The sequence below is a fragment of the Myodes glareolus genome, chromosome 9, assembly GCF_982192425.1.
Source record: "Myodes glareolus chromosome 9, mMyoGla1.1, whole genome shotgun sequence".
In the NCBI taxonomy this organism is placed as follows: domain Eukaryota; kingdom Metazoa; phylum Chordata; class Mammalia; order Rodentia; family Cricetidae; genus Myodes; species Myodes glareolus.
In genome coordinates, this window is record NC_142034.1 from 34107443 (window position 1) to 34120652 (window position 13210).

General features: G+C 48.1%; 1 protein-coding gene across 7 annotated transcripts in view; it reads left to right on the forward strand.

The window, feature by feature from the left end:
- The window catches only part of Msi2 (musashi RNA binding protein 2), a 360249-nt gene that overhangs the window by 220570 nt on the left and 126469 nt on the right, over positions 1-13210 (forward strand). For all 7 annotated transcript variants that reach the window (XM_087910114.1, XM_087910115.1, XM_087910118.1 and 4 more), the window contains exon 7: positions 12430-12478. In XM_087910114.1, the coding sequence (XP_087766240.1) occupies positions 12430-12478 (49 nt within the window). The remainder of the gene's footprint in view (positions 1-12429; positions 12479-13210) is intronic.

A 13210-nucleotide genomic window follows, 5' to 3' on the forward strand; every position in this document is an offset into this window, starting at 1 on the left:
TAGAAGTTTCCACCCCAAGGGGTCCACAGAAGGACTGTAGGGTCCTTAAGTTGACTTTATCACTTTAAAAGAAATTTACTGGACACTTTGGGTACCTCACCCTAAACCCATAGGGGTCAGCTTAAAGGTCACAGGTACATATATGGTTTGGGCCAGGTAATCCTGCGCCATACCACTGAAAGCTTCTATTATGACCATGATTAAAAAGTAATCTTCCATGCAACTTCAATTTATTTGGTAGATGAGGTACCACTGTCTATATATGTATTATATATATTACTAAGTGCTCTTATAGGCCCTTCACCTTACTTCCCACAATAATGTTGTCATCATAGTGTGGTGCTAGAACCAGGAAACAGCGGTAGCTGCACAACATTGCATCATCAGTTTTGATGTGAGCTGGTGTAAGAGCGCGTGCATGTGTGGGGGGAGCATACACCTTTAATCCCAGGAGTCAGAGTTGAGCAGATCTCTGAGTTCAGGCCAGCCAGGTCTACAGAGCAAGTTCCAGGAGCCGGAGTCACACTAAGAAACTCTGTCCCAAGAAACCAGAAAGAGGGAGGGAGGGAGGAAAGAGGGGAAAAAAGAAAAATGTTGATGTGATTATTCTGCTAGCCATCGTCATACTTAGCACCATCCTGTTGCTACACACACACACACACACACACACACACACACACACACACACTGCCCCACTCCTAACCCTAGTAACAGAGATCCAAGCTGTTCTCATTACAATAATTTTGTCATTCTACGTGTTCTAGAAGTAGACTCATCCAACCTTTGATACTGTTCATTTTTCTCATGAGTATGATTTCCTTCCAGAAATCCATGCAGGTTATGTACTGTGTTTCTTTTTCATGTTGAGGCGCATTCCATTTCAGGACGTGCCACCATTTTTTCCCTCGCGTTCCCTCTGCGCTTCTAAAATAACAGTGCATGTGCATCCTTGCACCTCAGTTCATAAAGCTGGGTAATGTGTGTGGCTAAACTTCCCTCGTTCATACCGATTCCCGTAGGTCAGGCTGTGTGCTGATTAGTACAGAGGCTGTTAGTCCATGACACACCCCATATCTGACGGATATCTGTGAGCCTCTGTGGTACTGGTGCTGGGTGCTTAATGTCTATAACAGACCACTGGCCACATGCTTCCCTGGCTACTACGTCAATAATTTATACTTCTCAAGGCAGATGGGAAGGTAAACAATGATCATCGTTTTCTTCTCACTCACAGAAGCTAGCTATCCTGCAGAGCCTTCACAAGATGGCATGGGTGAGGGTGGGGTGGAGTAGGGTTTCAACCCCAGACTTCAAGGCCCTGCTGGGTTCCTGTCGCCACACCAGGTTGCCTATAGCCACAGAATCAGTGAGAGCTGGTTTGCTCCTGGTATGTGACAAGGAGTGAGTAGGACTCCTATCTTCTTACTGCTGTCTGCTTAGAGAAGTCACTTTCCCAAGTACCTGCCTCTTAGCCTTAGCTGCACTTGAACTTCATTCTCGGCAGCATTGCGTTAGCCGTTATCGGAAGGTGTTTGGGGAATTTTAAAGTGACAGTGTAGAACATCTGAAAGATATAGTCACAAAATTTGGCTAATTTTGGACAAGGTTTGGGGTCAGTATTAGAACTGAGTAACCCATGGGTCTTTGGCCCAGGACTCTGGGGTGATTTTATGACCAGGTGCCAGGGAGATTGACTTTTGGGTGCCCCCCCCAGGAAAGAAAGCTGGAGCCGATTCCATTAAGACCCAGAGAGAGATTTGGGGATGAGCAATGGATGTGTGGGGCACTCACTCAGGGACTCGGTGCCCTCTGGTTCACAGAATTCTGCCTCCTGCCCACACTGGGCTGTGGAGGGGCGGAAGCTGCTATTCCGGGCTTCTTCGTGCTTCCACTGCTGTGTTCGGCTCTCGCAGCTCGTCCCAGGGGGAAGGGAGAGGTACTCTGTAGCTCCCGGGTCACCTCTGATGTGACTCCAAAGTCTATAGTTCTGAAGTGATGTAGGTTCTTCTCATGTCCCCCGTTACCCAGTCCTCCCAAGATCTGGCTGCATTTATCAGAATGGCAAGCTGGTAGGGGTTGGGGGGCTCAGACCCTGTGGCAATTCTTTCCTGTGCTCCCTGTAATCAAGGCAAGGGGATGGCTCTGGAATCCTATGGGGCCAGAGTCTGCCTGCCATGCAGCCCACAAGGAAGGAAGGCCGTGGCGGGTGGGGGGATCCCATGGCTTGAGGTATCAGAAACTCAGAAAGCCTTGGGGTCATTTGGATGCCATATTTTTTCCACTTAGGCTCTGCAACTATCTCTGTTGGGCAGACGGAGAAGACTCAGCAAGTGCTGGCTTAATGAATACATTCTGGCCACCTGAGTCAAGTGCTTGTCTCCCTATTTCCTCATCTGCCCTCTCCTGTATGTAAAAGAGCATAGTAGAGCGAGGCATGGCACACAGAAGACCCTTGCAGATGCAGGCAGGCCCTAGACCCTCCGTCAAGCTGTGCAGCTTCCCTCCGTGTTCTGCAGGCAGAAAGAAGTGGCACATGGCCCCAGGGACTGGAACCAGAGATTGGAACCTGGACTTCTCAAGCCTGCAAAATGCCTCTCCTCCCCCTCCTTTCCTTCCCTGAGCGGATGGCTGCAGCCACGCTTGTCACTGTCCGAGATTGCATTGGCCACAGGAGATGTGGATGATTTTTCCATTTGGCCCTGATGTTTATTTCATGCCCATCAATATCAGCCCGTATTAGGACAGATGAGGTTCTTATTTACAGGCTGTGCATTTTCACACTTGGTAATTATAAACCCTTCCCCTGTTCGGTCAGAGTCGTGCGGATCCATTTTGGCAATTAGCAGTTTAGTATTTGTTTAATGGGAATGCAAGAGACTGTTATAGCACATCAACGCTCCCCTAATGATGGGCCTCTCTCCTCCGGAGCTGGCAGGTTTGGGCCTTTTTCACGGTAGGTGAGGCCTGATGGGAGAGGTTGGAGACAGGGAGAAAGGAACGTTCAGTAGCCTGCCTGCCTCTCCTCTCCCCCAGAGCTCACTTGCATGCATGCATGCACGCACGCAGGCACTCAGCAACCGGCCCTGAAAGCGGGTACTGGATTACCAGAGCACAGCAGCCGCCACTCGAAGGAACGTCACACGAGAGGCCGTTAGGCCAGATGCCATTTCCCTGTGACAGCTGTCAGCTTGCAGCATCCAACTGCTTCTCCTCCAGCGGCTCATGCCCAGCCTCCCTCTCACCGCCTCCCTTCCTTTACCTCTCTCCACGCCCTGACTCAGATCTCCCTAGAGGACACCTCCTGCCTTCTCCCTGGGTGCTTGGGGGTTGCCAGAGATGAGGTGTTTGTCTACACAGCTGACGGAGCCCCAACTCTAACCAGAGCCTCAGAGCCTCTTGCTGACTGTGCTCTCTCAAGATGGATCCTCTTGTGACTGTTCCCCCAAGGGCATGCCGATCCTGTTAGTGGATGTTCTTTGGTGTGACCCACTTTTCAGCGCGTGTGTATGTGTGTTCGTGTTCATGATACAGCAAAAGAAGTGCTCAGAAGGTCAGGGAATTGGGCCAGCTTCACCTAGGATGAGGGTCTGCTGAACCGGATACTCAGTGGCCACCGTGCAAGCCTTCCTGCCAGCCCGAGGGTGGAAGGCATGGTGTGTATTCTGTAGTGTTTACTGTCCCTTGTAGACAGCTCTCACAGGCTGAGCCCTGTTGACTTCCAGGACTCCCATCCAGTTCCGGCTCTTGCACTGGGACCATGGAGGAACCCAGTGATCAGCTTTAGAATTTTGCCTGCCTCAAGGAAAGACCTCCATGTCTTCCTATTCTTTCAACTCTAAAGTTATCCTCTATTTCCCACCCATCCTTTTTAAGGCTACCTCTGACTGTTTGGGAAGCTTTTAAGGTAGCACTACCCTAAGCTCTTGGAACTTAAGAAAATGGAACAGTAAAAGGAAGCAAGAGCTAAGGGTCGGGGGCTGGAGAGATGGCTCAGCGGTCAAGAGCATTGCCTGCTCTTCCGAAGGTCCTGAGTTCAATTCCCAGGAACCACATGGTGGCTCACAACCATCTGTAATGAGGTCTGGTGCCCTCTTCTGGCCTTCAGGCATACATGCAGAAAGAATATTGTATACATAATAAATAAATAAATAAATAAATAGATAGATAGATAGATAGATAGATAGATAGATAGATAAGGGGCGTACCCAGTTTCAAATTCCAGCTCTACTGTTTATAGCCAGCCGAGTCCCTTAGTCTCAACAACTCTAATTTCTTCAACCTATAAAATAGGTATGATAGTAACTACTGCAGAGCTTCCGTAAGAACTTGATAAACATTGTAAATTGCCCCTTAAGCTGTAGTAAGTGGTCACTATCACAACCATCACTATCCATCTTTAATTTGGAGGGGAGCATTTCATTAATAGAATCTGCATTCAGATCAGCTGAAGAGGAGGTCTTGCCTGTAGGAAAAGTGCCTCAGCCAGGGAAGGGGTCTCTGGGAAGTCTCATCCTTCAGGACCCTGACAAGTGTCCCTTTGTTACATGTATTTGTAACTTCTGTCTGAACTTCAGGGTTTGGTTTTACATAAGTAAAATGGAAAAATGGGGTGATTCCATGTGGGTTAAAAGCACAGAAGTAAGAAAAAACAAGACTGACAGAACACAGTCCTGCTTGAGAGGGGAGAATTGCCACAAGACTTGCAAGCCTTTAATGAAGAGTTTGGGAAATACACTTAGTGCTTGTGAGCTGAATGGTAAAAGACGTGATTAAAACAGCACATTTAATGTTACGTGTATTTTACCACATTTTAGAAAAAAGACGTAGGAGAAACCAAGATGTCTCGTTTCCTGCTATTCAGTGGAGACTCAAGTGTGAATCAAAACAAACAAGTCCTTGGGCGCTGGACTTCCGGAATTAAACCGGCAATATCCAGCAGCAGTGGCTGGAACAGAAGTTGTGAGGGCCCCTCTGTTGCTGAAACCTTCTAGGGTGAATGCACAGAGAAGTGGCGAAGAGTTCTCTTGACCGCAGCTTGGGGAGGCAGGACCCTCGATGAGGCAGAGGGGCAGAGGCTTGAATCTCTGAGACCAGCACCAGCAGGAGAGTCATGGGCCCTTGGCAGCTCTCGAATGAGCACTGGGAAAGCTGGGGTTCAGAGAATTGGTGATAATCTCTTCCTCGTGTGCTGATATGAAGACCAAGGCTATGATAACTCTGTGGGAATATGAAGAGGGAGAGGAAGCTTTGGTTTCATTAGGTTGTCTTAAAAGTTCTGGGTTCAGGGCTGGGACTCGTCACAGTCACTGAGAGTGCTTGTCTAGCATGCAGGAGGTTCCATCTTGTGAACTAGGAATGCTGTCAGAAGCCTCTAATGCCAGCACTTAGAAGGTAGAAGGATCAAGAGCTCATGGTCCTTGGCTCTATAAGTGTTCAAAACCAGCCTAGGCTGTATTTTGAGACACTGTCTCAGAAATACAATGCTAGATTCCGTTGTTGGTCCTTCTGGTTACTTCAGAACAAAATCCTGATTTTCGTAGACTAAGACCAGAACAAGAAACAGGGTGCATGCTTGTCTCTGTGTCCAGCACCCCACCCCTGGGCAGCTCAAGGCCCACTAATACCAGCTAACTTATTTTTAAGACACCTGTTCTGAGTAAGGCCCCTCCCACTACATTTAACCATTTAGAATAGGGGTTCTCTGCCTTTAAGGACGCAGATCACTAGGGAGCTTAGAAGGCCCTCTGCAGGGTGCCCTACAGTAGTAAGCCCTAGGCAACCTTAACAGGCCAGAGCAGGTGACTTAGGCTACAGGTGTTCAACAGCCCTCCAGGTGCTACTGGGAGCAGCAGCCAAGGCTAAAACCACAGATACAAATTGCAGCGTGAATTTAATGGGGTTTTCCGGGCTGCTCCCTCTGCCGCCTGCTCTCTGTCAGTGGTTAACACCACCGCCCCCTTTGTATACTGAGAAGGTCAGCATCAGAAAAGGACATAATTAGGTGTATGGCAGGAGCCATTTTAGTCTAGAGACAGCCGTTGGAGCGGAAGTGACCCACACTTGACACAACACGGGTTCCAGCACCAGGTCCTAGGTGGTCTCGCCACAGCAAACAGCTTCAGAGCCTTGAATTTATAGAGCATAGTGAGGCCTCTAAACCCTACGGGCTATCATATCGCCAGTCCTGCATTTACGGGTGTTGATGTATGCTAACCATTGAAGCATCCATGTGGGAGCAGGAAGAGAAGGCTAAGGGTGTTTGTTCTGGGGCGCATCAGAAGAGAGGAATCTCTTCCTTTTCCCTCCTTGAATCTGGCCAGTTGATTTAAGGACCATTTGAAGTGTGGTTTCTTGCTTTGTTCGGTATGATGTGTGGGTGTGGGTGCCGGGGTCCTGGGAGGAGCAGGGGCTGTGTTGACCACAGCAAAGCTCTGGAACAGCCTCACAGAGCCATTTTCAAAGCAACCAGTTTTCAGCGGTGGATTTGATGCTCCCAGATGCCGTCTCTTTCCTGTTCCCCTTCCCCAGCATCCTCTCCGGCCTGCCATCTGCATCCTCTGTGGAATCCTCACCCTTGGATCTTAGAGGTCATCTCATACAATTTCCTCCTTTGTTCGCTGCTACCAGGGGACAAAGAGGGAGGCACCTTGAACTCCCCGGGACCCTGTGAATCTGGGCTGGGAACAGTCCTGGACTCCTTACAGCACCTGTCAGTCTTGCTCATCTGAACCTGGCCCCTGCTGAGTCAATACCGGTGACTCTTTGATCTTTAGCCCTCTCCTGGGAGCATGTTTTCCATGCCCTCAAAGCAGGTTGCCTTTTCTCAGCGGCTCCCCACTCCGAGATGTTAATTCTGCAAAGTTCCGGGCAGAGCAGGCAGTCCAGAGGACTGAGGTCAGTTAACCAGACCAAGAAAACTTGTGACTTGCCTTTGCGTGGATGGGCATCTCTGCGTTGTGACTTTAACAGTTGCTTGTTCAATCACTGTGAGCTGGGAAAAGTAAAGTGTAAACTTTTAATAGAGTCAGTACCATCTGACCACTTCAGAATCACCCAGCAAAACTGTCTGGCTCGTATCAAATCTTTGAGGCATTTGAAACAGGGTTCGCTCGTTCATTAAAGAAATCAGGGTTAAGATGACTTCCGCTGCTGACTTTGAGTAATGATTGCTGCGTGTTCATGGTACTCATTTGGTGAGAAACATGTTGCTGTCTTCTCTTGGCCTTTCTGAGCAAGGTGTTCACCCTTGCTGCTGGGATAAAGCTTAAAGGCAGAGGTCCTTACACACCCTTATACCCTAATATCTATGTCCATCTGAAAGACTCCATTTGCTGTGTGGAACCTGATGGTTTAATACTTGACCCTCAGTTCAGCATTTTCCCTTCTGCCTTTTTTTTTTCCCTAGGTTTGCTCTTTGGTATTATTTAAAACTCCATCTTCTGAATGCAAGGTGTTCTTTTTGAGTTGCTTATTTACTTGTTTGGAGGACAGGGATTATGGATGTATTTTCTAGCGTCACAAGAATGCTGTGTGACAAACTGCAGAACCTCAGGTGCAGACAGTAGCTGCTGTCTAGGGTATACTGGGAGTAGTTTACTATCTTACGGGTCTCACCTGGGTCTCAGCTGTGGAAAATGAGGAAAACTGTTCTTCGCCCTGTGTGCCTCATCTTTTAGTAGGCCAGCCCAGGCGTGCCCCTCATGGTGATGGCCAAGGTCCAAGAGAGAGCAAATGGAAGCATGTTGAGTTGCTCCAGGCAAGGCCCCTAACAGATACACTTCTCTTCAGCTCATTTTATTGGCGAGGTTATGTTTGAAGGGATGGAGAAACAGGCATCTTCTCTTTAGGGAGAGAAACTACAAAATTACTGGGTGTTGGGTCATTAATGTGACCTGGCCGACAGAGCTGTGGGACCTTCCTCTTGTTTGTACATAGGCTGATGTGTAGTCAGAAGTTTCTGTTCCGCCAGGTCCCACAGACATTCAGTCCAAAGAAACACACAAAGGCTTGTATTAATTTTAAACTGTTTGGCCTATTAGCTCAGGCTTATTATTAACAAGCTCTTAAAACTTAAATTAACCCATAATTCTTGTCTATGTTTAGCCACGTGTCTTAGTACCTTTTCTCAGTAGGACTTTCTCATCTTATTTCCTCTGTGTCTATCTTGTGACTGACTCTCTGCCTTTCCTCTTCTCAGAATTCTCCTAATCTGGTCGCCTCACCTATACTTCCTGCCTGGCTACTGGCCAATCAGAGTTTTATTAAATTAATACGTTTGGCAAATCTTTACAGTGTACAAGAGCATTATCCCTCAGCACTGATACTTTGCAAGTAGGAAGTGCCTGAGACGTGCAGGGTGTTAGAAGTAAATGAAGTTGCCACTAGCTAGATTTTTAGGTTAAGACTGGGTTGACCAAGCCTAATGTGGAATGTTAGCCAATGTTTAGCTGTTACAAGGAAAGTTTGCATTATGTGGGCTAACACTAGCTTCATTATGTATCGGTGCAGGGGCAGGTTAGGAAATCTTTCTCCATGTCAGCTTTTCCACTGTGAACTTTTCAGGATGTTAGGTGATCAGTGGCCACGAGAAGAGGCACAAGCAGAGGAGGGGCTGGATGGGAGTACACTTGCCAGAAGTTGCTTTCTCCCCTAAAGTATATTCACACCCTTTCTGTTCTGGGCCCTCATTATTCAAACAGTAGGGTGGGGAAAGAGGCCACAGGCCAGTAGGAATACTTATGGGATCTGGAACCTCAATAGGTACCCAAATCCTGGGGTGCCCTGAAGGGTCTGTGGACCACCCACCTCTGGGCAAATCTAGTATGTCAAGAGACCATCAGTGATGCTCTCCTTTCGTTGATAGCCATACCTTGCTGAGGGAGATTTACTGGAACCTTCCACAGCCAGAAACTCACATGCTAGACCTTCCAGGTTCAAGTCAGAGAGCATCCCTTCCCAGCTGTCTGACCTGAAAGTTTCGTGACCTTTCTTTTCCATTCCTAAAGGTAGGCTACTCAGGAACCTGCCTTGGGTCATTACTAGAGACTTCTCATGGTTGGGATAAACTTTTCTCCCAAACAGACCAGGCTCACACCAGGGCTTGAGAAAAAGCTACCTAAGGTTGAGACACCTCATTTTCATGTCTTCTCCCCTCTCTCCCTCAGGGGATCCCCAAGACTAGTTAGGTGCCTTCTCCAGTACAAGAAAATCATTGAGGTAGAATGCCAAGACATTGTCCCCACAAAATGTTGGGTCTAGGGCCATGTCTCTCAAGGAGTGTTTCACAGTCTTCTTCCTGAGGTCAGAACAACAACACACTATAACCCCAACTCCACACCCATCTTCTCAGCCCTTCTAGGAGGCCTATGCCCGCACAGCCAACTCCTTTGTATCAGTTTGAGGTGCACACCTATGTACACCGGCTCCTGTGGAACAGAGAGGCTGAAATCGTTACCAGTTGGCTGGCTCTGGCGCTGACACCAGTCATCTCAACTGTGCCCCTTCTTTCTCCTTAACAGAGACTTGCACAAGCCGCTTCTGTTTGATTCTCCTAGAACCGTGAGAACCAGGCCCGTATGTGAGGCTGCGGTTTTCATTCTATTCAGCCTTTGTGTATTCAAATTCTCCTGGTTTCGGCTCTTGCTGTCCTGCCAGATTTCCATCGCATTGATGGCTTCTCTGAATTAATAAGTGTTTTGCAACCCCTGAAAAGTTTCCCCAACCCCCAGGACTGGGACTTATCCATATTGATCCCCCTCCCACTTTCTCTTTCTCTCCAGCTACTTCTTAGATGTTGTATTTTGTAAAGTGTTAATAGAATTCTTCTTGCACCCTGACACTCTATCCATTCAGGAGGTCTTCGAGAGTCCCATTGTACAGCTGGACTGCAGGGAAAAGAGCCCTATTCTCTACAACAATGCTTGCCCCCAAAACACACACACAGATCCCCCCCTCCCCATGCTCTCACCAGGGTGAAGGGAATGTGGAGGGTACAGAAGAAAACAGGCAAACTTAACAAGGAGAAGCAGGGAGCCAATTACACACTGCTGAAAGACAGGTTTTTTTTAAAAAACAAAAAATTAATTCAAAATATTTATTTCCTATGGGGATCTGAGTATCAGTACGAAGACATGGCCAACACAGAAGGGAGGCTGTTTCCTTCGCTGTTAGGCATTTTCAGTTCAAAATCAGGCTTTGGCAGACATCTCAGAAAATGTGGAGATGGGTGCAAAGAAGCAGATGCCACATTTACCTGCACTCTCTGCAGGCCTTACCCCCAACCCACACCCACACCCCAGGCATCTGAATTCTTCTGCCATCCCCAGGTCTGAGTCTGAGATACCATATGCTGGAGTGTGACTGCTTTGTGTACAAACACACCGGTTGATCTTATGGTGGTTTGCTTGCGTGGTGCATGGGAGGCGTATGGCCTCAGCAGGTGTCTGGGGGACTCGTGAAGCCTGCCAAGGCATGGGTTCCAGGAACAGCCCAGGGAAGGAGGCCCTGTTCAAGTGATCTCAAACTAGCGTTACCTCTCCTGCCAGCTGGTGCCTGGGAGAAGGGGGGGGGCAACTCACTACTGGAGGAGTCACCAGGCAAGGCTACCCCCCCTACAGCAAATGACAGCAGGAGTGGGGACACCAGAAGGGTGAGGCCTCGGGAGCCTGTTTGTTCAGCCTGGGTTGCTTAGCAACAAAGGGAGCCCTGCCTTCAGAAGGATGTTTAAGTGAGGCCGAGCTCTTCCAGACTGGCTTGCCTACCTCTCCCATTCTTGCCTGAACTCCACTCTGCCCGCTATTGTATGTGATAGAATCTAGAAAAATGGATTCCGTTTGTCCAGAGGCACCGTTTTAAATCTCGTTTCATTGTTTCACCCAGGAGGAGTGAGAAATGAATAGCCTGTGATTCCTCTTCAGGTGGCTTAGCTGAACGCCCCCCCCCCCACCACCTCACAGCTTGCTTGTGAGCCTTTGAACATAAGTGAGTGCTAAGATCTTTCCAGCCACATCCACACACCCAGACTGCTGCAAGCAGAGTCCTCTGGCTAACAGTTGGGTAGCCGTGTGGTTGCAGAGAACACGGAGAGAGCTGCCGCTTCTCACTGGCGAAACAAGTTTTCTCTGGGATAAGGATGTGTCTTGTGGCCTAAAGGATTAGATCTACAAATAACAGGAGTGGATTTCGAGGCCGTATTTAGGTTGTCAGTGGTTTCTTGAGATCTGTCTGGAATCCTACGGCTAGAAGTGCCCAAGAGTTGCAGGGCACCAGAGAAGAAAGACCCCTAGCATTGGTACATCTGTGTGCTAAGGCTGCCATAGCAAAGCACCACAGGCTGGAGAGTTTCAGCGACCAAAATAGATTTGTCTCATGTCTGTTTATTCTGGAAGCCAGAAGTCCAAGATTGAGGTGAGGCAGGGTTGGTTTCTCCTGAGGCCTTGTTGACCTATGGTTTCCCGTCCCTGTGTGTGCCTGCCTTCCCGTCCCCATTGGAGAACACCATTCGTATTATTAGGCCCACCCCAATGACCTCATCTAAATTTTGTTGCTGCTGTAAAGACTCAGTCTTGGGTGGAGAGGTGGTTTGGCAACTAAGAGCACACTTAATTGCTTTTGCCAAGGATCCAAAGTGGGTTTCCCAGCACCCAGTCAGACACCTCAGAACTCCCTGTCGCTCCAGTTCCTACTGAGTCAACACCCTCCTGCAGGCGTCCTGCAGGCGTCCGCGCACGTGGTGCATACAGACACAGATGCATACACATCAATAAAAATTTTAAATCTTGTTAAAACTAAAGCACCCAGTCCACCTAGACGGTGCTAGGAATTGGGGCTTCAGTCGAGGAGTTTTAGAGAGCGTGGTCCAGCCAGTCGGGGTGAGACTGCTGAAGTCTGCTGTTTACAACTGAACAAACTAAGTCTACGTCAGAAGAGAAGTAAGCTAGGGCCTCTTGCTCTGTGGAATACTGGCCAGTTGTCCTGATGTAGTGTCCTGGGTGGAATATTTGTTATTTTGTAATGTCATTTGTACAACCGAAAAGCCAATAAACAAACAAACAAACAAGTAGTTCCTCAAATAATATAATGTAAACAATTCTAAAAGAGGTATGGATTTTTTAATTATACGGGGAGGGGGTCAGTATATTCGTTAACATAGGTGCCCATGAGTGGCCTCCCCCCACATGCTCTAAAGGGAAGTATACTATATGTTAACTAAGGTTATGCCAAGTAGAGGGTTTTGCTTTTATTTTCCCTTTTACAAATATTTTCCATTTAAGGAACTCTTACTTCAGTGATGGGAACCCTCTCCCTCACCCCACACAGTTTCTAATTTTGGTAATGGAGACCATCTCTCTTCCCCCCATGCAATCTGTGTTTGTAATATTCTCTGTGTTTTGTGAGAAGTACTGAAGCGGCTTCTCTTCTCTGTTTCAGGTGGAGGATGCGATGCTGATGTTTGACAAAACCACCAACAGGCACAGAGGTAAGATGGCCCCAGCGTAAGAAAACTGCCCCTTCATTCTCTCCCCGCCTCCAGCCCTTCTCGCCTCCTGTCCCATTGACCAAAGATCTAAGGAAGAATCAGGAGCCAGCAAGTGGACATAGCCATCTGTTGGAGGGCTGGATGTTAATAAGAGGGCCACCATAACACAGCGCATCCAGACACCAGACAGTGCAAACCCTCTCGGCTAGGGAACTCCGACTGAACTGAGCAGCCGTGTCCAGCACATTCCTTGAACTTACCTTTCTTATCCTGGCTCTCTTAGCGCCTGGCCAACCTCAGCACTCAGTTCAGTGATCCTAGTGAAAATTATTCATGTTAATTACTCAATCGGACTGTCAGTCTGCATCGATAGAGGTAGCTTAGAAGGCAGACTGTCAACCTACAGAACGAGCTAAAGGAGTCGGGAAAACCTCGTCTTGAATCTGTTCGCCGATTACAGCGATTGCAAATTTGAAAATGTGCCGTGGAGCCTCCCAGTGCTTAGGGGACATCTATATTTATTTGTTCCTCCTGGTCAATCGATGTTATAGGAAACGGGTCTTACTCAATCTGGGGTCCACAAACCTTTGAACTGATTTACACAGTGTTTGAGCCTTGCCTGGGAGTGGATGCCTAGTGCTGAACAGAATATCAAAGAGAACTCTCTGCAACTCCACCTGCCAGCAAAACATGTGAAAACCGTTGATTCAAATAGGAAAATGGGAGGAATCT